Genomic DNA, 27,055 nt, shown 5'->3' with positions numbered 1-27,055 from the left:
CGATTTGCCCCGGCGAGTTCCGTTCTGCGGAGATCAGCTGACGTCCGTGTAAACAGAGCACAGAGCCGTTTCTGCGTGTCGGTGTGTGTCTTTGAGAGAGAGCGAGAGACGCGGACAGCCGGACTTCGCCAGCGGTCGGCTCAGCGTCGCTCCCAGGACCGTGAATGAGAGAAGCGTGGTGTGTGTGAGGGGCGGTGTGATGCGTCGGGTGACGGGCGCCGCGCTGCTGGTGCTGCAGTAGAGCGGCAGGAAACGGCTCGGGGGGGCTTAAATCATCACATGCAGCTTCACCGAAGGCGTGTGTGAGAGCACCTCTGGACGTTACTTCACGGGACCGGACAAGTCGAAGCAGTAAGTTCTCCGGCTCACTGTTTATCCTGCCTGCTGATCATTTTGTTTCATATTAATGACATGTCAGCCAGTAAAAGCCCTGCATTCATAACCCTGTAAAAGTGCGGCGGCAGCCAATCATCATCCAAATGTACTTTGTAAGTATCTGATGTAGAAGCGCTCACTCTAGAGAAAAATGTCCCCTGTGACTGATATATTATTATATATCACATTATAGGATTCTTAATACTGACGCTACAATGTGTCAGTAGCATTTTACTGCCGTACCTATTTTACATATAGTTTGGTGGTTCATTCCAGTGGTTCCGAACCTAGGGATCGGGGCCCTCCAAACGGTCACAAGACAAACCTGAGGGGACCTGAGATGATTAATGGGAGAGAGAAAAAAGAAATCCAAAGTTCTTCCATACAGTTTTGTATGAATTATGTTGGACTTTTCTCCGATCTTAGCTTTTTCTTGTGTAATATTTAAAACTTGGATTTACAAGGAAACGGTTGATGTCTTTGCTCAAAAAATCACTTAAGCAGTTATTCAGTTGACGATATATATGTTGTATAAATATAAATATTTTCTTTCAGTTAAATAATGAGTTATTTCAGCCAAATGGCCAGTACTGATATTCATATTTTAGCATTTGAAAAAAATCCAATAGTGATATAGCAGCCCTTGTGTTTTCAAACAAGAGTCAAAGGAGATATCCTTTTAAACACTATAATAAATGACTAAAAATACAAATGAAAAGGGATTTGAAATATTGACATTAAAAACATCAAAGAAAACTTTGCAAATGCTCTGATCGTGTAGTTGTGACTGAATTTCTTTTTACTGAGATTGAAGGGGACAGTAGAAAGACAGGCTGAGTTAGTGTCACATGCTTCTCAGTCCCAGGTAAACCTGTTTCGGTGCCAGTTGACTTTTTCTTCTCTCTGCCTTGCCGACATCACAGTGACAGTGTCTAATTTGTCTGCTCTTGTTGATTTGGCTCATGAAACCTCATAGCAACGTGACAGTCCATAGCATTGCATAAAGCAAGCTTTCTCTTTTTTGTCTCTGCATACCAATGTTTTGATTGCTAATACAGAATGTCATGTGGACTGAGTCTGTGTAAAGGGGAGAGGGAGGACTTGTTTGCTTCCTGTGCTCTGGTGACTTCCACCTTCTGTAATGACTCTGATTTCCTTCTCCTCTTTTTCCTCACCACCTGACAAAAGAAACTCTTGTGACTTTTTCCTCATGTGTCCTAAACAACAAAGGATGATGACTTATTAAGCAATTTAAACTCGGGGAAACTTCTCCAGATTGAACACTGGAGAAGGTTTTTAAAGGTGCAGTCCACTGATTTTACACATCAAGTTCAGTTTACTCATTACAGCGAGTGCTAAAAACTGTCAAAATTGTTGTATAATGTTGGAAAAAATCATGGTGATGTGATGTTATCAGAGTTATCTCTGCTTGGATTTGAAGACTATTCATTTTTAGCAGACAACTTGTGTTAGAAACACTACGTGTGGAGTTTGAAAGACGTTGGTGTTTACTAGGTAGGGAGGGTCTGATGAAAGATACTATTCCATTGCATTGATCCAGCGCTTGGACTAAAAGTTGGGATATTTTGGCCTCTGCTGCTTCAATTTTGGATGATTGTTGCTTAAATCTGGCTCTTGTGAGTCTCCTGGCTTTATGGTAGTGACATTCAAAATTGCCACTTTAACTGGGATATTGCCTTTTTTCTCTCAATAAGTGTTTTTCTGGTTATATTTTCTTAAAAAATACTTAAATGTTGCCTATAGAAAAAAACAACAGTGCTGCTACTGATAAACTTACAGGCTCATCAGTTTCCCTACCACTGAGCGCTAATTGATTAGTAAGAAGCATAAACCTCTTGTAGCCACTGGATTTCTTCTCAGATACTCAGAGCACGTGTCCTCTTGAAAGAATCTTTTTAATTACAGTTGAGTCACGGAAAAAAAAAAAAAAAAATCTTTTCGTGCCATTGCTTGTTTCCTCTGCAGGGGTCCATGGAGGAGCTGGAGCCAGAGGAGCAGTTCTTGCGCTGCGCCCGGAATGGAGATCTGTCTGGGATTCAGAAGCTCCTCATGTCCAAGATCAGGGAAGAGACACGGATCAACATCAACTGCAAAGGTACATGATTGCCACATGGGAATAAAATCAGTCACAGTCTCTTGGTGCAATGTAGTGTGAAATGTTTTCTCAGGTAAAAGTAAGTCTAACCTGGGATGGACACCTCTTCACTTGGCTTGTTACTTTGGACACAAAGATGTAGTGGAGGAACTGCTTAAGGTAGAGTTTCTTTTCTTTAAGACCTGGAGATTTTAAATCCCATCACGCCATACTGTAGGTTCTAAATAACTTTTATGTATAACGAGTGTGTTGTTACACTCTGCAGGCAGGGGCAGATGTTAACTTGCCCAATAATATCGGAGATACACCGCTGCACAAAGCCGCCTTCACAGGAAGAAAGGTACCTTAATGTGTCATCAATTTTTCATTCAGATTTTTCAGTTTCCTTCTAATCTTTGCATCTCTTTGTCGATAGTATGATTTTGTGCATGCATTTATTCATCCATTCAGTCAATCAATCAATCAATCAATCAATCAATCACGTATTGATCAGGAGGTTGTCATGCTGCTGCTGCACTATGATGCATGCGCTACTGTCATCAATGGGACAGCACAGATTCCCAAAGATGTCACTCAAAATGCAGAGATCAGAAGCATGTTGGAAGGTGAGAGAGACATTTTGTCGTCTAAAAGATTTCACGCATTTTGTCAGAAATCTCCATGTTGAATGTTTTAATTACCATTCATACAAGTTGTTTATATAATGTATAAATTCTAAAATCATACATTTTTTTCCTTTACACCTCATCTTTGTACTGACACCAGCGGCTGAAAGAACAGAGGAGAGGAAACTGGAGGAGAAACTCCTGGATGCTGCACGAGAAGGAGACCTTTCAACTCTAACTCAGCTGGTTAGTGCCAGACACTGATACCTGATCCAATTCTCCCAAAGACATGAAGTTACAGTGTCAAACATGTACTTAAATCTTATATTTTAACCGATAATAACGTGGAATGTCTTGAGCTAATTTGGGGTACTTTCTGTAGTTAGTGTGGTGGGGGAAAGGGAGTGTTTGTGTGTATTACATTCGGTTCAGCCTTATTTGTACCAGAAATGAAAGTTATAAATATATTCCCATATTCACAAGTCACGAAAAGTCTAGAGTCGCCTACGCCCTTTGAACGTCAGCGACAACGACAGAATTGGCAACGAAAGCCTCATTAGGAAAAGCTCTGGAAAAAAACCTCTTCAAACACAGAAAATGAACAGTGGGAGTAAAGCTTTGGAAAGCCATTTACAGTCTTTATTATTCCAGCTGTGGGTGTGAGAAGTCAGAGTCAAATCAGAGTCATGCTTCAGTTCTTGGCGGAATAATAAAAACCTTCCGGTGACTTGGGTCCAGACAACCTATCTGTTTTTGTCCTGTTTGTTCGCTGTAGCTTAGCAGGAAGAAGCCTCCGGACATCAACTGCACAGATCTGCTGGGTAACACTCCGCTGCACTGTGCAGCCTATCGAGGCCAGAAGCAGTGCGCCCTGAAGCTGCTCAAGAGTGGAGCCAGCCCCAACATCAAGAACAAGAATGGTAAGAACCATCAGTCAGAGGTGGCAGTCATGAAGGACTCCTGTCTTTAAAGGATAAGGCTGGCAAGATTCTATATTTTTCCCATGAAAAGACCAAAACCAACAATGAATTGAATCATTCTTCTCAAAAGTATCCCCTGTGTAGCCAAAACCTGATATGTCTTATTCTTCTCTGCCATAGAGCTCTGTTGTTGTGCCAAAAACTATTGAAAACACATCGTTGAGCCGCACTGTTGCACTGGGTGACCTGTTCTTTCATTACCATGAACACACACACAGTGTTGCTGTCAGTATTCAGTGTACTAGTGAATACTTGCTAGTATGTATTCATCTGCATTTGAAAATAGTACCCAACAGATGCACTAGTTACTCCCTTTTTGAGTAACTTTCGATAAATACTACAGTGCCCAGCTGTTTCAGGAAATTACTTGGCCTCTTTTGAAAAAAATGCAACGATGCATTTTTGACTTTTTGATTTTATTTTAAGATTTACAACTTCATTACAGAGAGAGAAAGTACTGAGGAACAAACTGATAAGCTGTTGATGTAAGTCTTTTCTTCTTTGAGAAAAATATCAGTAAGAAAAACATACAATAACGACAGTCTTATCCTGTTATAAGCCATACATGCCCATACTCCCCAAATACTGATGCGGGTACCAAAAGATATTATTTCTGGTGCTCAGTGAAAGACAGCTTTCACTAATTTCACAAGATCTGTCTCCATTTCTTCACCCAAACATAAATATCTACTGACTGAGTAACCAGCTGTAATTTCTGCAGAAATGTTCCAAGTTTAACATCTAATTACTTTTGCCAAAACAAAACAGTTATTTCTGTGACTCAAATGTTGTTATCAATGCAAAAATGTAAAAATCATGATTACTTGAGAGGCAGAAGCTGGGGCTGGTTTAGATGTAGATGACTCCTTGATATTTATAACAGTTGACAACAACCTGAATATCATTCAATCAAGCAGTAATTTCCCCTACTGTTTATGTGTGTTCTGTTAAGAACCACTTGTCATGTGTGTCCATAACTCGCAGGGCAGACAGTGTTTGACCTCGCCAGTGATACAGCAATGAAGCAGGTCCTTGAAGGCAGCGTTTATCAAGTGAGTACTCAGCCGATAGTCGACTTCCTAAGTGACTTTGACTTGTTTTTTGAATTGTTTTTTTACTATCTGTGCATTGCAGGGTATGATCCGCCACGTCAAGAAGTACGAAGGACTCCTGTGGAAGGTAAAGTCGTGGAATTATTATCTATGGTGGCTGAGAGAACATAGTTCGTCACAGATTTACAAAGCGCAAGCGAAATGGAGATATTATACTCAACAATTTGACAACTCATATGTTGCATTTAGAGACCCTGCCTCTAGAGAAAACATAAGTAAACACAAACACGTTGCAAAACATTTAGTAATGTTCCATGCTACCATATTATTGCACGGGCTGATGATCAGCAACTTTAACGTTAAAAAACAGGCAAAAGTAAAATTTTGTCGAAGTTTCATATGCTTAATATTTGCAAAGAATGGGGTACAGTAAATTAGCACTACAAAGTTTATCTGTCACTGCTACTCTACATGGTATATTTCAAAATATTCCTTAAAACATGTAATTTAACAAAACATTAACCCCGTCTTTGGACCTTATGTGAAGTTATGACTGTACAGCATGGCTGATTTTGAGGGCCTGTCTGTGTGTTTTTAATTAGGATTGTTATTTTCACATCAGACATTGTACAAAGTGCGTATGAATGTTGTCTTAATTATTTTGTGTTTCTGAAAAGAGCCAAGGATAAAACTCTGACTGTCCCCAGGGTTTTAAGTATAAATATATTAAATAAAGCTGGAATGTTTCTCAAACCTAGTTCAGTAAATTGCTACACAGTGAATTGGATTTGGGCTTTTATTACTCTACTGCTTCAATGAATGTTAGGACAATGATGGGTCAGTGACCTGCAACCTGATTCCAAAGCAGCACAATGAGAATCACATAAGCAATGTAAGATAGTAGAAGCTTTACTGAGATACTGCAGACTTATTGACAAACTGTATAGTGATGGATGGCTGTTGTGTAAAAAGTCATGAAAACTAAGGCATAATCTGTACAAACTGTTAAACACACTGCACGTAGTGTGATAGTACACCGTTTTCACAGAACACATCTTGACTTGATCAAGAGAAGCAAGTGTAACTAATAATAATGACGACTTAATGAAAGCAGACATTATCAGTCATTAATGATACCTGTGCTTATCCTGCTATAATATGTCAAAATGTCTGCTCTTAAAGAGACCCACTATAGTTACATCTGCTTTTGAATGAAGTCTTTTCACCACAGCTGTAGCCAATATAGAATATAATGGGTAAATTTAATTTAGAAAAAGTAGGGTAAAGCTAGCAAAGATGGTAGTTAGTATTATTATCAACAAGTGGCAGCTGGTTAATGCGAGGTGCAGGGACACCACACCCTTCCAAATATCCAAAGAAGAAAGGCTACTTAAACATGTTGAACGTAAATTAATTCTATATTGCAAAAACATTATGAAATAAAATTGTTTACTTGTGATATACGCGTGGTACTCATGTCAGCATTTATTAATAAAAATTTTTTTCTAATTGTGATTGGCTAATGTGAATATTTGTACTTAATGTGTGAGTATTGCCGGCTAAATGTCAGTGGGTTCTTCAGCTAGCAGGTTACCTGAGGCTGGTCTCTCATTGGTTGCTTCAGATTTTCCACAGGGCGCAGAGCAGTCCCACTTTTATTGGTAGTGTATTGGCATGGTTTTTATTTTGAATTTCTTTTTCGATCTAATGTGATTAGACCTTTTTTACCGTGTCTCTCTCTTCCACACCTACCATTAACTCCCGCTCAGGAGTTCATCACTGCAGTACATGGCCAGTTCAAATGGAACCACCAAGTTTCAGGTTGGTGCATCCACTGAAATGAAAGAAAGTTCGGTTTTATCTTTATAAAACTTATATTGTTGATAATAAACCCACATGAAATGGAATTCACTGATTGATGGTACCTTATTGCTTGCTTTAATGGAGTTGTCCATTTTTGCTGAGCTAAGTAGTGGTGCTTCATCAGGACTTTCATACATGGTTAGATGACCTGTCCAATGGCTTTATTTCAGTTACATTCAGTCTTGTTTTCCCGCATTACTGGCTGTGCGATTTTCAGTTGTTTTTGGTAGTGCAAGCTGTAAACACAACACTGACATATTGACACCTTTTAGTTGATATGTCTAATGTGTTTGCAACAGTTGCTTATTTAACTGTTACACATTAATCAGACACAGAGAAACATTAGCATTCATTTGGAGTCATGTTTCTGTTGACTTGGCAAATGTAAGTCCGATATTCACTCTCCTTTTAGCTCAGTTTTTGGTCTCCACCAACTCCTGAGGGAAATATTTTGCTCTTTAGATGCTTAATGCTCCACTATGTTGACAGCTAGTTGCTAACTTTGTCTGTCTGTTGTTTGGTGCTGAGCAGTTAGCGTACACTTATTTTATGAGGTTTTCCATCGAAAACAGCTTCCCGCCGCAGACAACAACAGTGCTACAAGAGTGGTGCGAGTGAACCAAAACTGTAAAGTTGCAAGACGGAAAACCAAAACAATGAGCTAAAAGATGCTAAAACACTCTGTAGAGCTCTAGAGAACTGCAGAGTTAGGTGATAATAATCTCTGGGTTCATCACTAGTGGCGACCCTTTACGCACATAACTAGTCATTTGATCCATTTTAAATGGAAAAATGATTGATTATAGCAGCTTTAAGGATAAGAAACCAACAATTACTGTATCTTAATGGCCAGTATTGTTTGAAAGCATATTACTCCAAAAACGATCAAAAACACACCAATGAGCCACCGTTTCACTGAGTGATATTCCCTCATTACGATGAACACAGCCACTGAGTTAATTGATGCCAGAAAAACTAGCACACCAAATGTGTATTATTCCACAGCCGAAAATAGTCTCAGTTGTAATAACCACCTGGATGTTGGTGTGAGTGCTATTTAAAAGTCAGAAACAGGCAGTTATGGCAGCTTCCGAAATATGTGACCAGAAAATTGCGAAACCCTAAAAATTGACTTCATTTTCTCAACCTGCTGAGCTAATCGGTGAGAGAGCAAACCTGGACATAGCTTGCTCATATGTGTGTATTATAGCTTTTTTTGTATCTGCTTGTGTTTTTAGCATTTGCAACATGTTTCTAAATGCAGCATAAGTATTGTCAAACTCGTGAGTGTATTTCCAGTTTAGTTTGTTCTCTCAAGTTGCTGTGCTCGCTCTTAGCCACCATTAAAATCAAAAAACACCGAACAATTGTAGAAATCACTGAAAATCAAACTGCTGATTCTTTTCCTGTGTGTCATCCTGCAGAGCTCCAGATTTTTTGGCTGGCGCTCCTACTGGGTCGTCCTTCAGGATGGCGTTTTATCCTGGTACTCAAAACAGTAGGTACCATCTCTCGCCTTGTCTGTGCTCCTTGAATCAGACATGTCGAAAGATCTCCGCAGTAGATAAATGGAAATACTGCGAAGGTGACAAATCAGTCAAAAATAAAAGGAATCTGTCTTTTATACTTCCATTGAAAATGTGTCATCTGCCAACAAAAAATAAGGTTCCATCCTGCAAAAGAAAAGACCTTAGTAAAACAGCACTTTCTCTCCTATATTAAGGTCAGATGCAGCTTCTAATGTGAGAAGGCAAGGCTGTAAGTCCCTCACACACGCCCACTGTTTGGTAAGCCAGCATCCACAAATTTGACTCACTTTTTGACCGCTGCATTGAATCTATGTGTGCAACTTTTTCACAAGGCATTATTGTTTTTGATGTCCCCATTTCCAGATCCGAGCCAGAGATAACTGCTTTTTTACCCTCAAGTGCTTCGATGACAGTGTGCATCACTTCAAGGTATCGCCTAAAAACGACCCAGAGGCAACCAGAAAAGTACGTTTCATTTCTCCTATGGCAGTAACCTCAAAGACTCAAAGTTTCAGCTAGTTATCTCTTGACCTTCTTTGACAAATTATAAACATTTTGTGTAGGTCCGTTTTTACCATTGTGCTTTAATGGCTCAAAGATATGACAAAAGGCTTTATCTCCGAATCATTCTCTGACTTTATTCTGGAAGTTTCCACCTGATCAGTGCACCAATCAGTGCTCCGAATGAACACAAGAGAACCAATCATGTTCCACTTCTTTACTGTGTCACCTTACTGCTCTCTGACAAGGCATCAAAGGCGCTGAAGATCGTAAAATGTTGTCAAATCTTAAATTGATGATTTTGTTAACACCATTGTAAATGGTACTTACAAAAAGACAGCTAAGTTGAGAATCACTTTATCACGTCTTAACATGGTAAAAAGCATACTTAGGTAAAACAAGCTTGACAGCTAGCTTGCTAAGGTTAAATACACATCTCATGCAAAAAAATGTTTGCAAGGAATACTGTTATTATAAGTAACTCAAGTTACTGTTCTTCTGTAGAGATAACAGCAATGAAGAACGAAATTATAATTTGTAATTTGAGATAACTTAATTTCTAGTTGCTAGTTGTTGAACATTTTAGTGATCTGATGCTAATTCTGATGGGCGAGAAGGGAGAGAAAAGAGAGAAACATTTTTTGATTTATTTTCCATTGTTTTGAATGGCATTGTTAGTTAAACTTAATTCCGTGATTATTCTGATGGAGAGTTAGATGAGAAGATTAATACCACTGTCATGTCTGTCCATTTAAGCCAGCTGCCACTTATCGTAGCTTAGCATAAATACTGGAAAACGGGAAGAAACTTGTTGTCTTTACACTTCAGTTTTTTATATGGATTAAACAAAAAAACATCGATTTATTAAACTTTATAGGTGTTATAGGTGGATTTTGTTATCTGCAGACAGAGCCAGACCGTGTCCCACTGTTTACAGTCTTTCTGCTAAGCTAAGCTAACAGGCCGCTGGCTCTAGCTTCATGTTTAATGGACAGATATGAGAGTGGTATCAATCTTCTCATTTGACTTCTCTCTAAAAAGCAAATAAGGATATATGGCCATAATATCAAACTATTCCTGTAAAACATATATTGTAGCTAAATTTTTGTCAGTCCAGATAGCTATAATTAGATTTATATTACGTTGTGTTATAAGATGAGTTCTCAATATTAGAAGGTTCTATCTGAAATCCACCTGATCTAGACAACCCAATTAAAAAATGTTATAGGGTTTTGATATTGTAGATTTGAGTAACTTCAAGTTGCCTGTCACTTTGACTAACAAAACATACATTTTGTAAGTTTTGCTATGTAGGACGTGAAAACTTTAAACCTTGATATCTCAAAACCAGTCCTTACCTTACCAGTCCTTATCAGTAATATTTTTCAGTTTTCTTGAAAGAAAAGAAAAATCTGTTCTTGTCTTCCAGGCATGGCTGAATGCACTGGAGGAGCACTCAGCATACAGCACACACTACTGCTCCCAAGAGCAGGGCAGCGAGGAGGAGGAGGATGAGGAAGCGATGTCACTTGGGGAGTTAGCAGACTCACTACAGGTGGATGTAAACCCAAAAAAAAAAATCATAATTAGCATGTCATAGCATAGCAGGGCATTATGATCCTTATTGCTTGTGATGAATTAGAAATCCCCTCTCATCCCTCTGAAACCAGGCAGCTGAGACCAGCCAGAAGAAACTGGAGAAGGAGGTGGCAGCTTTCCTGTCCATGCTGAAAAATGAAAGGCTGGCAGAAAGTAAAACCCATTATTTCACTGTCAATTTTTAACACATATATATGTATATACAGTATGTATATACGTGTATGTATACAGTGACAAGAAAAATTAAGTGAAACCTTTGGAATTATCTGTATTTATGTATAAATGTTTCTTAAAATATGGTCAATCTTCATCTAAGTTACAAACAAACAAACACAATTTATTTAAACTAATAACACAGATTGTTGTATTGTTATTGTCCATATTGAATACATAATTCAAACATTCACAGTGTAGGTTGGAAAAAGTATATGAAACCCTAATGACATCAATGAAAGCTGACTGTTTTTTTTAATAACACATAAGATCAAATAGCATATACTTCGACTTAAAATTAATACAATTATTGTAAAATGATGCAATTTTGAACCATTTAACATTTTGACAAGTTTGTACTTAGTTTTGTTGTATAGTGTATAACTGGCTGAGAAACACTAGAACAACGTCTTGTGAAGGAAGCCCATCATAGTCAGCATCTCACTGAAGTATTGTTCTTGTCTATATTGAATACATCAAACATTCACAGGGTAGGTTGGAAAAAGTATGTGAACCCCTAACGACATCAACAAATCTGACTGGAGTCAGAAGTTTGCAAACCTGGAGTCCGATCAATGAGAGAAGATTGGAGGTGTGGGTTAGAGCTCCTCTGATTCATAAAACACACTCAAACATTTTGAGTTTGCTGTTCACAAGAAGCATTTGCAGATGTTGACCATGCCTCAAAAAAAGAGGTCTCAGAAGAGTGGAAAGGGTTACAGAGTAATCTCAATGAGTTTAGGTATTCTTCCATCCCCAGTTAGAGAAATTGTCTATAAATGGAGATAATTTAGTTCTGTGGCTCCTCTCTCTAGAAGTGGACGTCCAGCTAAGATGACTCCAAAGGCACAACAAAAAATCCTCAGTGAGGGGAAAAAAAAAGCTCAGATTAACAGGTAATGGCTTAAAGGAATCATTGGAACTGGTTAACATGGGTTCATGGGTCTACCACACAGCAATCATGGTGCATGATTGCATAGAGCATGGTGTTCACCACGGAGGAAACCGCTCCAAAAAAAACCTGCGTGCCTGAAGTTTGCCAAAGAGCACCTTGGCACTCCACAGCGTTATTGGTAAAAAGGTTTTGTGGACTGATGAAACTGAGGTTGAATTATTTGGAAAGAACACGCAGCACTACATCTAGTGTAAAAAGGACACTGAATACCAACATGAAAAAAACATCCTATAGGGGAAGCACGGTGGAGGGAGCGTCACGATCTGGAGCTGCTTTGCTGCCTCTGAACATGGACAGCTCGCAATCATCGAGGGGAAAATGAATCCCCAACTCGACATATCTTACATGATAACGTCAGGACGGCCTTCTGCCAGCTGAAGCTCAGCAGAAGCTGAGTGATGCAGCAGGAAAATGACCCTGACCATGGAAGTGAATCTACTACAGAATGACTTCAGACAAAGAAAATCTGCCTTTTGGATTCAGAGCCCAGACGCTTACCCAATAGAGACGCTGTGGAATGACCTGAAGAGAGCTGTTCACACCAGACATGCTAAGAATACGGTGAAGCGGTTCTATAAGGAAGAATGGTCCAACATTTCTCCTAAACGTTGTTAAGGTGTGATCCACAGCTACAGGAAGTGTTTGTCTGAGGTTACTGCTGCCAAAGGAGGTTCGACCAGTTATCAAAGGTTCACTTAGTTTTTCCGACAGCACTGTGAATGTTTAATGAGTGTGTTTAGTAAAGACACAAAAGATTATAATTGTTGGTGTGTTTGTCTTTACTTGTGACTTAGCTGAAGATCAGATCCCATTTCATGAACAGTTAACCTAAACAACTACGTAATTCCAAAGGGTTCACATATTTGTTCTTCCCACTGTATATGTACGGTATGTGTATAGTGTGTGTGTATACGTATATCAATATATGTATATATCTGTGTATGAACACACAGAGTCTGCACCATCTGTTTCTCTCTTGCTGTGCAGGTTTGTAGCTTTTCTGAGAGCATAAAAAAACACTAAACAACCTGAAATTCACTTTGTCCTTCTGTTTTTAAGCCGCTTTTTCATTTCAGTCATTACTTTGTGCCAGTGGTCCTTCATCATCGTGTTTGTTCCCTCAGGTTTTCCATCCACCATACTGCAGAAAGTGCAAGAAATCTGTGAATTGTCCAGTCAGACCAGTTCCAGCCTCAGTGTCTGTCTCAGCCTCTTCTCCAGACAGGAAGGGGTAAGTGTCAGCTTCCCCAGGGCAGATTTATGTCTTTGTTTGAATGTCTGTTAAGTTTTTGTCTATTATACGGTATAATTTTCAGTATTTTACTCTACACAACCCATAGCAGAACACAGGTTATTATGTAAGGTTGTTCGAATCATAATAATTATATTTTTTGGTTTTGGTTTTATGTGCTGATATTTGGAAATATTATGCTGCCAACCCAGTAAAATGAATGTGAAATGGATTTCAGTGACATTTTAAAAATCTTTATACTACTATACTATGCTTCTTTATACTATGCTTTGACATCTGTGGATTATGTAACCATCATTTTTTCTGCAAAGATGTTGAGTTTTTCAAGTGTAGCAGTCTTCATGGCTTCATAAGAAAATATGTGATTTTAGTGAACAAACCATTTTTAAAAACTGCAGACTACAGTATAAGATGTAAAAACAAAACAAAACAAAATGTTTCGTAAGAAAGCGTTGGCACAATTCACATCTACTTATGAAAGCACCTCAGTGCAGTGATTATAAGCCGTCAGGTGAGTTTTTTTTTTGTTGATTCAATGGATTTGATTGTAATGGGAGGTTTCAGCGGATAGATTACCTCCTACTAACTGCATTAGTACTATACTGTATACGTCAACATGGAGGCGAACAGAACTGAGCCAGAAGGGTTTTGATTTACTTGTCAGACACTGCAAGACAAACAATGCTCAATAAGGGAGGGCAATATGTATAAAATCCTGCATTATAGTCCATGAAATTTTACATGGTGATATTGATAATTTTGTGAAGTAGTAGATTTTCTGGAAAATCAATGTAGGAAGTGTTTATGGATTAAGCAACTGGACAGGAATGTCTACTTTTGGCTAATACAGCCATGCTAGCAGCTCTGTGAGGCTGTAGTTAGCCACAGTCGTGCTTTGAGCCAAATTCTAACATCAGCATGCTAACCTGTTCACAATCACAATGCTAACATGATGATGTTCAGCAGATATTACGTTTAAACAATCTTAGTTTTGCATGTTAGCATGCTAACAGTTGCTAATTACCACTGAACACAAAGTAGAGCTGAGGCTGATGGTCAGTTTCATAGATATATGGTCATAAACCAAGGTATTGGCCAGACTGACATTTTGACATGATGACATCTCAATATGAAAAGTCAGAGGATCACTGAAATTATTACAGTTCATCTTGAGGGGAGCATGAGTGTCTGTACCAAATTTCATGTCAGTCCTTCCAATAGTTGTCAAAGCATTTCATTTAAAACCGCAAGTATCAACCTGTTGGCGGCGATGCATGACAAAACAGAGGATCGCCAAATAAATCTTCTACGAGGACAATGAATATCTGTACGAAATGTCATGGAAATCCATGTAATCATTGTTGGGATATTTCAGTCTTAGCTATAGTGGTGGACAGACAGATTGACATTGCCATCACTAGAGCCATGTTGCTAGCATGGCTAAAAACTTAATATTGCTCAACTACTGTCATAATCAGTCCTGCTCCTGGATTTTCAACTTGGTGTATAATGGCCTAATACACCCAGAGACAATATAAACACTGTGACAAAATTCTCTGACAGTAGACAAATAGCCAGACACACTTACCCACAATAGTACATCTTCATATTGCCCACCACTAACACTCAATGTTGCTTATACAGTGGGACTGTGTATTCATACGTGCAATGAGATATGTGAAGGACCATTTCACTAAAAATTGTCTGGATAAGGCTGTGTGCTGCAGCTGAATTTAATGCAAAAAAGCAGTGATGATGCGTGAAATTAACAGCGTATATCAAAGAAGGCATATCTTATTTTCATCATAATCCTAAGCTCCTATCTCAATTCTGTAGGCTCTGAAGCAAAACGTAGTTTCCCAACACTGAAGGTCCAAGCGAGAGAGTCTTTTCTGAACCAGAAACAGTGTCACATCAGAATGAGAATTACCCACTGTTTACTCCCTGCTGATTGTTTAAACTGACAAGTAGCAGAGCTGCTGCTTTTGATTCACCGCGGTGTTTGAATCCATTGAAGAATCCCCACTTGAGTTGTTGAATATGTAAATCAAGGCGTGTTCATCTTCACATGATAATGCAGAGAATAAGTCCTTTTTAAAATGCCATTCTGCCTGCCTGACGCCTGTCATTTTCTGTATCTTAAACATGAAATTTGTATATTAACATAAATACCAAAGCCTGAATTATTAAAATCACCAGGTGTTGGAAGAAAATCCATCTCAGTCTTGATGCGTACATAAACTGTTTCAATTTCCCTTCCCACTCACACTCAATAACACAGCTTCACCTCACAAACAAGATAGCTGAATTTCTCTGGGGTCCTTAGTGGAGGCGCCACTGCTGGTGTGCACAGACGCTGCCAAAAACCAATTAAATGTTGTCAGTTTAACAGCCAGTCCGGTGCTTTCAGGGTTTACACCTGGGCCGGGCCTCGATCGCTCAGCTGTGCAGCCTTTTAAACTGTGATCTGCAGAGGCAGAACGGATCATAAAGGGCTCACACAGACTCTCAGAGATCACCATGAATGGGCCTGTGTTTAATAGGAATAACTCAAACATGTACAGTATATCTCAGTCCGCACAAGATGGTGCGCAGCCTTAATGAAGCAGCAGGGCCTGTTCTCGTTCCCCCTGCGAAGGAAAGGTACTGAATCACTACCAGCTCCTGCAGCACTGGTTTACACTTGGGCACCACCTGTGGAGGGGGCAAGGAATTTTCTCTTTAGAGTTTAGTACAGTGCAAATTTGGCAAGTGATCTATAGTCTTTGTTATACAGCACTTCTCCCCACTTCACCATGCCTGCTCCAGTCATGGTTACCATTTTGTGGATTTTAACAAGATAACTTTCCCCTCTTTTGATCTTTGACAGCCCAAAGTAAAACTCTGTCTCTTGAGTGGTCTCTAACTTTGTATTTACACATCAAGGGAAACAACGAAGTGATATTTTTTTAGAAAGGTGGATCTCCATATTATCAACGTCTTCTGTAAAAGGGAGGTTTGGTTAATGGTTTATATCTGAGTCCATTACCTGTCATTTGATACTTCTCCGCGGGAATCATGTTCCCGGCCAGGCCATTTGAGACGGCATCATCAGGGCAGCTGTCCCCCATAACAGACAAACATGGCTCATCCCTCTCGGCTCTACCTCTGCCTCTCCCTCCGTGGGTATGATAATGAGAGGACAATGCAGAGGGGAGAATCAGTCAGTCAACATGCTGTTTATTTTCAGACCCACTGCCATCACAGCCGGTGTAGTCTCGCACATTCGTCTTCTGTTTGTAATGAGAAGGGAATAAAACCTTTGGTAGCCATGAGGACTCTTCAGTTATCAAATGTGGGAAATCGAATTCATGTTGGTTTATGTTTCCGACTGATTAGTCTCTTTCTTTGTCTTTTTGTGTGTGTGTGTGTTTGTGTGTGTGTGTGTGTGGCGAGCTCAGGTGCGCAGTCTGAAATTGGAGCAGGAGGTGGAGAAGAATAAGATCCTCTCCGAAGCGCTGCAGACTCTGGCCACGGAGCACCACGAACTTGAGCAATCCGTCGTCAAGGGATCTTCACCGCAGAGTGCCCTCAGCGAGGATGAGTTCCACGACGCCGTGTCTGGTGAGCTGACAAGTTATCAAACACACTCAGGAGACGCAGGAGATTCTGTGACAAGCTCCCACTCACACCCACTGCTCTGTCATTCACCTATAGGACACTGGAATACTTTTTCCTGCCGGTGAATATCTTTGGTATGTTTGCTGCTCATCAAGCGTGACGTAAGCTCCGGTGTTGCCTGGTCGTGTTGAAAAGAATTTTCACGAGTGCTTGTTTTTGGCATGAAAAAACCTGCATGGTGTAGTATCACTAAAAAAGGTGGCCTGACTGATGCTTGAGGATTTCTTCAAAAAGGCTACAAAACAACAAATTTTGCACTTGCTGGCGTTGGCACTTTTTTTTTTAAGTTCTATATATTTAAACTTCATCAGTAAAAACAAAAAAACTTTTATCGAATTTGAAACAAATGTGTACTTGTGTAATCAGTACTACAGATGAAAGGAAGTTAACGTAGATATATCAAGGCTGAAAAAAAATGTTGCCAAGCATGATTGTGAAATTCTTTTTTCGTTTTTTTTCTTTTTTGTGAATACTAATTTATAATTTTTTTTTCCTTATTTATGTAGCAGCCCACAATCAAATTAAATTGTAATCATAAAAGAAAAAGAAATACATATGTAATACACACCATATATACTTTCATAGATGAACAGATTCAACATACATTTTGAATACTAATAAAGTAGAAGTGAGAAAAATAATTATTTTTTATTTTATTTTTCTGCCTTCTACTTAAATGAAAATGATACATATCATGAATATGAAAATGCTTGTTAAGTGACTAATTTTCCTTAGGGCCAAATTGATACTGGGTATTTGAGGCTGATACAGATATCATTATTTGGGAGTTTAAAAAAATTAAATAATGATATATTAATCATAATAATGATATAAAATAATGATATAAAATGATGATATAAAATATTAATTAAACGTAAACATACACCAACATTTTTGATAAGGATCTCTAATTTTTTTTTTGTGTGTTTGTTTGTTTTTTAAAGAATCTTAGTGGCCCAAATATAGGACGCCAGTGATTATAAGACGACCCTCCCTTTTCCAAAATACTTTTTGAGGAGAGGACACATTACTTTTACAGTAGTCCTGATGGAAAAGTTTCTCTGACACTTAGCATTTTTGTTTTTCATGTCTTTTTGAGCTCAGAGTCCATGACTTATGTAAGGTTCAGTAGGGAGACGCTATGAACTCCTTTCCGGTTGTCGTGAATTTATTTCCTCTGTGGCAGCAAAGAACCTTACACGAGTCTTCAGAAACTCTTGCATGTTACACTGGGCTGCCGAAACACTTTCGGAGCTGACTAATTCCGAAAGACTCACTATCAACATTCTCTAGCAAAGCAACATTAAGGCCACAAACAAAACATAACGCAACAGTCTGTAGTAGGGCGTGTTACACCAATACTCTCTCCATTCAAAAAGAATATCTGATGTTGTGAATATGTAATTATCTAGCCCTCAAATATATAACAACCCCAACTTTTTCAAACCTAATTTCCGGGAAATAAAGGTAGACTTATGTTCGGGCCAGTACAGTACTAAACGGGGCATCTTACAGATGAAAAATGGACTTGTCAATGCTCTCTGGCAGGCAAACTATGTAAAGGTGACACTTTCGAAAATAACTTCAGACACATTTTTGGCTTTTCTGCACTGCAATTTCTTGTTATTGATCTGCCGACATAATGTTTAAACGGATACCGAAATATTTACAAGAAGCTAAAACCGGCTGACATATCAGCTCATTAGCGGCTTATTTTATCAGCCATCAGCTTTGCACCACCTTCTTATTTGGAATCAGTCTTTTAAAAACATCCTGTGGTCCCACTGGATCGTCTCCCTGTGTTCGTCTCCGTCAGAATCTGACTCAGAGCTCTCCCTGAGCGGCTTCGAGACGGTGGCCAGCCATTCCTTTGAGGAGGACGAGGAGGAGGACAAAGGCTCTGTCATGTTAAGCAGCCCTTGCAGCAGCCCCAGCAACATGTTGCAGGAGCATCACCATGGCAACAAGGACGAGACTCAGCCCAATGGGATCACTAAGCATAGGTCAGCGGTGCTTTATGCCCCCACAGTGCTTTTTTTCATCTCTCATCAAAAGATAAACAAACTCAACAAAGGGCTATTGCCTTTGTTAAGACCAACTGGTCTCACTGGCTATTGTTGCATTTTTTTTTGCTGTAATATATCTGATTGAAGTGTCAGGCTGGTATATTTTCCAAACTGCTGTGAGAGTTCTGTTTTCTCAGTAATCTTTGATTTTAATTTTTCTGTCCTCCCTCGGGTTTTTTCACTTCGTACTATGAATAATTTAAAGTCGGGGCCAGTCTGGTAAAGGCAGGGGACAGGATTGTATTGAAAGAATGGAGCTCTGTGCTTGAGCTGTTTAAATATTGATAAGGTCAGAGTGTAATGCAATAATCAATCTGCAGTATGATCCCATGTTGACCGATACCATGGGATAAGGCATTTTTACATGGCTTATACACGGATCAGCCACGACATTAAAACAGTTAACTCGTTTTAATGTTTGCGATTCTAAGTATATTATTAATATTATCCAAACTCCAACTTGTGTAACGTATATAGTTTGACCAGGATCATCCTCTGTATCTGGTGGACTTGGAGGAAATAAGCACTACTGATGGATGATTCCAAGTCGGCTGACCAACTTTGATACCTGTGTTGATTGTCTCTCTGGGCTTTGTTCCAGTATGTCACACAATAAATTAAAGCCTTTTGTTGATTGTATTCGCTTGAATAAGAAATGACACTTGCAGCCATTATACGTTATGTTTATTTAGTATTAGCATATTTACTCTATTTTCAGAGCAACAGCACAAAATCAAAGTCAGTGCATCATACACACCTTATGGAGGTAATACAGCTGTTTTAATGTGTGTGTTATTTTAGGACCAGCTTACCTGCACCGATGTTTTCAAGAAATGACTTCAGTATTTGGAGTATCCTGAGGAACTGCATTGGAATGGTGAGAATAATGTTCACATGTTGTTTTTATTAGCCACGCTAGCAGCGTAGATGTACGGATTTCAGTGTTGTTCAGTCGGTCGGTCCCCAAAAGTTGTATCATACTTACGCTGCTGATCCCCTGATCTCTAGTGCTATTGTGAGGGTCACATTTTTGGTTTTTAGCGAAACGTCTCGACAACTGTTGGATTGACTACCATGAAATGGAATGAAATGAACACTCACGTTCCCCTCAGGATTAATCCATCTGAATTAATATTTTCGGTGATGTCTTGACTTTTCGTCCGGCACAGTCATCAGGTCAAATTTTTAATTTTCTTCAGTAACTCGGGTTATGATTATTCATTTAGAGGAATGAAATTCATCAGTCACAGCTGTACTTTCTGTTTATTGCTAACACGCTAAACGTCTAGTGTCGATAATCGGCATTTTTATAATAACAGTGAATGAAATGACTGTGAATGTGAAAACAATGTGACAATGTGAAAAGGTGTCGCTTGTAGTGATGATCCTACAGAGATCCTTTAAGATCAATTGCTCAAAGCACCACTGTACCTAAGTACAGCCTCACAGAGCCACTAGCCTGGCTGTAGACCCTTAGTCTTGTTGGACAACATCTTCTCAGAATGCACAGCTGAAATGTGCTGTAGCTTGTTGAGTAGCGTGTAGAGTATTACTCTGTAGGTTTCTCTATTTCCAGATTAGATGTTGAAAGAGTTCGGGCACCATAACTCTTATATGGAATGTCAAAAACCTATTATGCTCATGAATCCTATATTTGAAAATGAGACGTCTAAAGCCCTGTTTCTTTTTGCACCAGAGAAGGAACCAATAGATACAACACTACATTTACATGTATGCATTTGTCGGACACTATCTTCCTATGCGAGATACAAATGATGAGTGTATACTACTGCGGGATCTTTGAAGACCAAAATTCCCTTGAGCCTTTTCAACACTCGACGTGAATATTACACTTTCAAAGCACTGCTGTGTGAAGGGACTTTATTTTCTCCCTGTGATGAAACCCTGTCCCTCGGTTCCTCCTCATGCGTCTTTCAGGAACTCTCCAAGATCACTATGCCAGTGATTTTCAACGAGCCGCTCAGCTTCCTGCAGCGTCTGACAGAGTACATGGAGCACACATACCTCATCCACCAGGCCAACGCCTCTTCAGACCCTATTGAGAGGATGAAGGTAGTACACCCTGCAACAACCTTGGACACATCATACGCAAAAGACTTAAGTTGCGTCAAATATAAGCATATTTTAATCATATTTTATCTCTGATTGTGAGTTCAGTGCATATGATTGTGTTCATCTGCTGTTGGCAGTGTGTGGCTGCGTTTGCGGTGTCCGCTGTGGCCTCCCAGTGGGAGCGGACAGGTAAACCCTTCAACCCCCTGCTGGGAGAAACTTATGAACTGGTCAGGTAAGCTGGATTACACAGCTCATGTTCAACACTGATTATATACAAAAATACATTAACTAACTTACCAGACGTACAGCACAACTGTGATCCTCTGTCTCCCTGGTTTCCCAGAAAGGATCTGGGCTTCAGGCTCATATCGGAGCAGGTGAGCCACCACCCACCGGTCAGCGCCTTCCATGCTGAGGGCCTGAAACAAGACTTTGTGTTTCATGGATCCATCTACCCCAAACTCAAGTTCTGGGGCAAGAGTGTGGAAGCTGAGCCAAAAGGAGTCATCACGCTGGAGCTGCCCAAGTAAAAACTTCTAGCTGATTTAAAAAAAACAAACAAAAAAAACAAAAAAATGTTACCGACAACAAAGTTTATCTTCTGTATGAGCTGAGTCTGTAGACTTGATCACACATTACCATATTGAACTTGTGCACTCTCCTTAAGTTGTTGTTTTTCTCTCCAGGTACAATGAAGCCTACACATGGACAAATCCTACATGTTGTGTTCACAACATCATTGTGGGCCAGCTGTGGATTGAGCAGTATGGAAATGTAGAGGTGATCAACCACAGGTAAGAGGACAAAAATTCTACAGTCATTACATAAAATGTTTACATGTATCTATTGGACACTATACTTATGTAATGATTATGAATGTTGATATTTAATCAAGTAGAACAAGTCAGCCAGCAGAAAGTGAGAGGATAAGATGCTGTTGTTCTCTCTTTTCTCCTAGAACTGGAGAAAGGTGCTTCCTGAATTTCAAGCCATGTGGCCTTTTTGGCAAAGAACTGCACAAGGTTGAAGGGTATATTCTGGATAAAAGGTACGGCTTTCAGTGATGCATGATGTTCAGAAAAGCACTTAAATAATGAGCAGGTTTTGATACGAAGACTCCACAGAGTGATATGAGGACAGTATTGAGGTAACGTCTGCCCTGCCAGCCATTAATTCTAGGATTCACACCTCACGGTGGAGTAATCATCACACTTTTGCATATTGCAGCATACCATAGCATGCCATGAGTGTCAGAAAAGATAGGTTTTCCTCAGTTTTAGCTGGGATGACAGTCAGTGTCATACAGCTAATTTATTTAACCGATACCTACCGAAACATATTCCTTTGATAGTCCCTTATTTTAGAGCAAATACGATTCAATAAGCTGCTTCATTTGTAAATGAGGACTTCCAAAGTTAAGTAGGTTGGCAGGGGTCACCATACTGAGCTAATTTCTAACTTTGTAAGTGTAACATCAGAGCCCTTTATAAAATCAAATCCACATGCAAATTATCAATCAACAATTCACCCAATAAATAATTCATTGCCATCAAAACCATCTCTTGAAGGACATGGGCTTTAGTGCAGAATGAAAATCAAAAGACAACTGTTGGAGAAGGCGGCTAACATGTCACTGAAGCAGATACAGTAATGAAAACAAAGAAGAGCAGATGGTTCGATCAAAAATGAAGGACAATCAGTTTCTAACACAACACAGCCAATGACTCAACATGAATGACTGGAGATAAGCAGTTTGCATAACCAGGACAACAAGACGAAGTATGCAACATGAGATACAGAGATAAACAAGGAGATGCAGATGTACTGATACACAAAATGACACTGAGGGAAGTTATGTAGCAACAAGAGATGCTGATAACAAGCAGGGAGATATTCTCAGGATGATGTCTGATGCTGTCTGATCCTGTGAGGCTGGCTTTTTTAACTTCGTTTTAACTGGGATTGTTTCATTTGGCTGAAATTTTCAAAAAACAATTTCAAAAACCACACATGAAAGTGCCTATTTGAATTTTTGGAGCTTTTGCTAGAAAGTTTTTATCTGCTGAACTTCTGAGGCTAAAAGTGACTGAAATCATTTTGCAGTGTTTGTGCCTGTGCTTTGTATTTCCGCAGCAAAAAGAAACTTTGTAGTCTCTATGGGAAATGGACGGAGTGCCTGTGTGTTGTCGACCCTGCTGCCTTCGAAGCACACAAGAAGAATGACAGGAAAGGGGCAGAAGAGAAAAAAGGCAGCAAAGTGGTATGAACTTTTTTCTCCTGAACAGCAGGGAATGACATCAGTTTGTTATTATGATTCATGGTGTGAATAATGCAGTTCGATGACTGGGCTGATAGAAAATATCAGGGCCAACAACATAAAGTCAAATAAAACGATAATATCAGAAGATCTTTGCTAACAAGCATAATTAACGCTATTCTATCAATAAACATAGAGTAACACACAGTATTAATGCATCTTGCAGAGAACTTAATTAATATGTAGACTTGTCAGTGTATCATTATTTATTTCTGTGTACAGGCTTGCGGTGAGAATCAGGAGCAGGTTTCTTCACCCGCTGCAGACACGGTAGAGGTGATTCCTGGCAGCCAGCTGCTGTGGAAAATCGCACCCAGACCAGCCAACTCTGCCCAGGTCTGACTGATTAATGTACAGTACAAGCGTTCACGGGGGTGTCGTCTCAAAATAAGGAAGTGTTTTCGCAGTGTTTTGATATACGAAATGGTCTGTAATTCCAGATGTACAGCTTCACGTCCTTTGCAATGCAGCTGAACGAGCTGGGTAAGGAGATGGAGGGAGTCATTCCTCAGACAGACTGCAGGCTGAGACCGGATATACGAGCAATGGAGAACGGTGACATCGGTAATAATTGTTAGTAACAGACTGGGACTGAAAATAAAATAATACCCTCACTGCAATCTGAACATCATTATTACCGAATAGATCTCGCCAGTGAGGAGAAGAAGAGGCTTGAGGAAAAACAGAGAGCTGCTCGCAAAAACCGCTCCAGGTCTGATGAAGAGTGGAAAACAAGGTGAGGTTGTTAGAGACACTGGACACGGTAACTGGTTTTAATGTTGTGGCTCCGGTGTCCATGTAATTGCAGTCTTTGTTACTGAAAGGACCGACCAATTTCAAGAAATATTAAGACAACAGCCTTCCTCAGCGTCCATAAAATGGCAGTAATTGATGTTTAATATTAATAAAGGGCTCTGATGATCCTTTATGATCAAGTGGCATTCATATAACTTACATTTACTTTATATGCGATTGTGACTAAATCTAGTCTCGGTCTTTAAAGGAGGAGTTCAACATTTTAGGGAAACACACAAATTCGCTTTCTTACCTGGACTTAGATGAGAAGATTGACGCCACTCTTGTATCTGTACGGAGCTGATAGCTGGATTTTGTTACCCTTTTACAGCACCAGGCTTGATGTTTCCAGTCTTTATGCTAAGCCAACCAGCAGCTGGTAGCTTCATATTTAACAAACACGTATGAGAGTGATACCAATCTTCTCATTTAGCTCTCAGCAAGAAAACAAATAGGAATATTTCCCAAAATGCATGCTGATTCTTTAATAAAGTGTGAATGTTGTAAACTCAGATTATCCTCTCTTTAAACTGCTAAACTCAACTGGCATTCAGGTCATTTTTACATTTACGTTATTTGCAGTTTTCACTTTGGTTGAATCTGGTTTCTGTTCCTAATGTTGCCATTTTATCATCTTTTTCTACACTGTTCCATGCTTTGTTGCTGTAAAGTGGCTAAATCTCCATTTTCTCCTCACTTGTCTTGTTTTTCTGTTGCATCCTCGCTTTGATGTTCAGGAGTCCTGCCCTGGGCCCAAGGTTAGAGCTGCTCGCTGTTTCACCGATGTGCCTGAATTGTGGGATGTGATCTTGTCACCTTTCTATTCTCAGTCTTTCCAAACACTTCCTACTGTCTGAATTTAATTCTTATCTGTGACACTGTCCCACCTTCCTTAAAGATATGACACAGATGATAAAGAGTCCCAGTTTGGAGACAATGTGATTAATCTGCTCTCCTTTCCACCAGCATGGCGGCTCCACTTGCTGACACTAGATGGAATTATTCAGAACACCAAAGGAATCCTCCCCCTGAATAATTTCCCTCCTTGCTTTTATGCGCCAAAGATGTAACGATACTAAATTCATTTTAGTCAAAGGCAAATACCAAAATTGTCAAGTAGCATACAATTACCCATAACCCTGTGATGAAGCATGCCTGACCTTCCTTCCTCACTTTCTGTTATTTGTTTGAGTCATGATTTTCTGGCTGGCGTCACTGAATGCAAGTGTGTGTCTGCTGTGTTTTCAGGTGGTTTCAACAGGGCCAAAACCCACACAACAGCTCGCAGGACTGGCTATTTTCTGGTGGATACTGGGAGAGGAAATACAGTCAGCTGCCAGACATTTACTAATGGACATTTCCTGCACAGAGCAATTAACTCTGTACAGTGTCCTCTGTACAGAGCAGCATTTACAGTTTTTTTTTTTGTTTTTTTTTAATGGAACAGCTACAGTAACTACAAGCAATATGCAAACAGTGTACTTGAAACGCGTGGCCTTAATCTACTTTATAATTGTAAAACTGTGCAGAAAAATGTCAGTAATCCATATTTAAAAGTTGTGAAATGTAAAGTTGTTTGACATTGCTTTGACATGTAACATTTGTATTTATATTTAGACCAGATTTTTTCTCTTCATAATGGACTTTTAGCACAGTGGAGAGGTGCTGATGCACAGGGGTTCATGGTTTTAGTGTCCATCTGTCTTTTTAAATGTTCATAACAGTGTGTTGACTCTAAATGTATATCTGTGTATATACTTCACACAAATTCAGCCGTCAGTGACCTCATCGTGTCGTTCACATTTCCTCTGGTCTTGGGTCAAACTCACAAAACCAGTAGCAGTTCAGTCAATATGAGGTTTCTCCTGATGTATTTTGCCTTGTAAAAAAGATGAGCTTTACAAAACATACAGTATATTTTCTATATCATTATCACACTTGTAAACTGACCTTAAGAATTGACCGGCACATGTTTTGATTGTTTTTATTGTTTTGTCCACTGGATCCTGCGTCAGTTATGCTCCATACATCATAACATACACAAACTGAGTTCTGTAAAGAGGTTTATATGTATTTTTGGTGAAAATCTAAAATTTGTGTCATACAATCTGTCAAAAAGAGTCAACAAAGTTGGTTGGGGGTTATAAGGTCACATGTAGAAAATATTGAATTTTAAGGTGTTTTGCCACCATGTAGAGTATTATGGTATTTTATTGGAAACCTAAATAAAACACTGTTTATGTTAAGGTATGCTATGCAAGACAATTTCAGAGGAATCTTAAAATAAAGTGTGATCTGATCAAATGGTTTCTGTAACAAGATGACTTTATTTGGAGCTGACAGAAAGGCTGCAGTAACTCAAATAACCACTCTTTACAACTGTGTTGAGCAGAAAGGCATCTCGGAATGCACAACACGTCGAAAGCTTGAGGTGAATGGGCTACAACAGCAGAAGACCACGTCGGGTTCTGCTCCTGTCATCCAAGAACAGAAACCCGAGGCTGCAGTGGGCACAGGCTCACCATTACTGGACAATTGATGACTGGAAAACCTTTGGGATGTGGCAGAGCGGGAGATTGGCAGCGTGAATGTGTGGGTGATAAATCTGCTGGGAGGGAGGCCCTAATCAGTATTATTATGGTGTTCCCAATAAAGTGCTCAGTGAGTGTAGTTCTGTTCAGGGTCACAGAAGACTGGATCCTATCAAAGCACAACGAATAAGGATGGATACATCCTTGTCGGGTCATCAGTACATTGCAGAGAAAATATATATGGACTTTCACCTGTGCGTTAGTCTTCAACTCACCTGTTAGGCATGTGTCTGAACTGTGAAAATGATATCAAAGCAAGCGGAGGAACCTTCACACAGGACCCAGGACTCGAACCACCTTAAAGCACAGACTAGTCTATCGCAGGGCAATTGGCTCTCCCAGCGCACCTGATGTGCGTGTTACCGATGGACACCGAACCGAAGCTGCGTTCAGATAGACATGGCGCCCTCGTTCATTTGAATGGGGCCTTTGTATTGAGACACTGGTTGAAATGTTGGCTCCGGCTCAACTTTTGCCGCAACACAATCCAACACTGACCAGTCAAATGCG

The 27,055-nt window shown here is 39.6% G+C and overlaps 1 protein-coding gene across 3 annotated transcripts; it reads left to right on the top strand.

Moving 5' to 3' along the window:
• On the top strand, positions 1–26,333 carry osbpl1a (oxysterol binding protein-like 1A). 3 transcript variants are annotated; one of them, XM_040129425.1, is made up of 29 exons: positions 1–351; positions 2,362–2,491; positions 2,565–2,650; positions 2,757–2,831; positions 2,985–3,096; positions 3,257–3,342; positions 3,872–4,016; positions 5,061–5,128; positions 5,211–5,255; positions 8,416–8,489; positions 8,715–8,778; positions 8,884–8,985; positions 10,451–10,576; positions 10,692–10,773; positions 12,913–13,019; positions 16,481–16,643; positions 18,517–18,703; positions 19,568–19,643; positions 20,705–20,839; positions 20,977–21,074; positions 21,186–21,368; positions 21,529–21,636; positions 21,801–21,890; positions 22,976–23,102; positions 23,382–23,495; positions 23,600–23,723; positions 23,805–23,895; positions 24,692–24,712; positions 25,203–26,333. In XM_040129425.1, exons 2-29 carry the CDS (start codon positions 2,368–2,370, stop codon positions 25,303–25,305), a joined length of 2,916 nt encoding a protein of 971 aa, XP_039985359.1. In that variant the 5' UTR covers positions 1–351; positions 2,362–2,367; the 3' UTR covers positions 25,306–26,333. The 3 variants fall into 3 exon arrangements, with proteins under 3 accessions (XP_039985359.1, XP_039985360.1, XP_039985361.1); XM_040129426.1 differs by lacking the exon at positions 24,692–24,712; XM_040129427.1 differs by lacking the exons at positions 1–351; positions 2,362–2,491; positions 2,565–2,650 and having other exon boundaries at positions 2,771–2,831; positions 3,043–3,096.
• Positions 26,334–27,055: the final 722 nt, after the last annotated feature.

The sequence above is a fragment of the Xiphias gladius genome, chromosome 6, assembly GCF_016859285.1.
Source record: "Xiphias gladius isolate SHS-SW01 ecotype Sanya breed wild chromosome 6, ASM1685928v1, whole genome shotgun sequence".
NCBI classification, from domain to species: Eukaryota; Metazoa; Chordata; class Actinopteri; order Istiophoriformes; family Xiphiidae; genus Xiphias; species Xiphias gladius.
The sequence above is the reverse complement of the archived record's forward strand: the minus strand, read 5'-3'. Positions and strand labels throughout refer to the sequence as shown.

What these genes read in the sequence shown, in the direction of transcription:
- osbpl1a (XM_040129425.1), top strand. Translation starts at nt 2,368, where the DNA reads ATGGAGGAGCTGGAGCCAGAGGAGCAGTTCTTGCGCTGCGCCCGGAAT. An exon ending in TTATCCTGGTACTCAAAACA is followed by an intron (nt 8,490 to 8,714) that starts GTAGGTACCATC and finishes TCCTATATTAAG; the next exon opens with GTCAGATGCAGCTTCTAATG. An exon ending in GTAGAGGTGATCAACCACAG is followed by an intron (nt 21,637 to 21,800) that starts GTAAGAGGACAA and finishes CTTTTCTCCTAG; the next exon opens with AACTGGAGAAAGGTGCTTCC.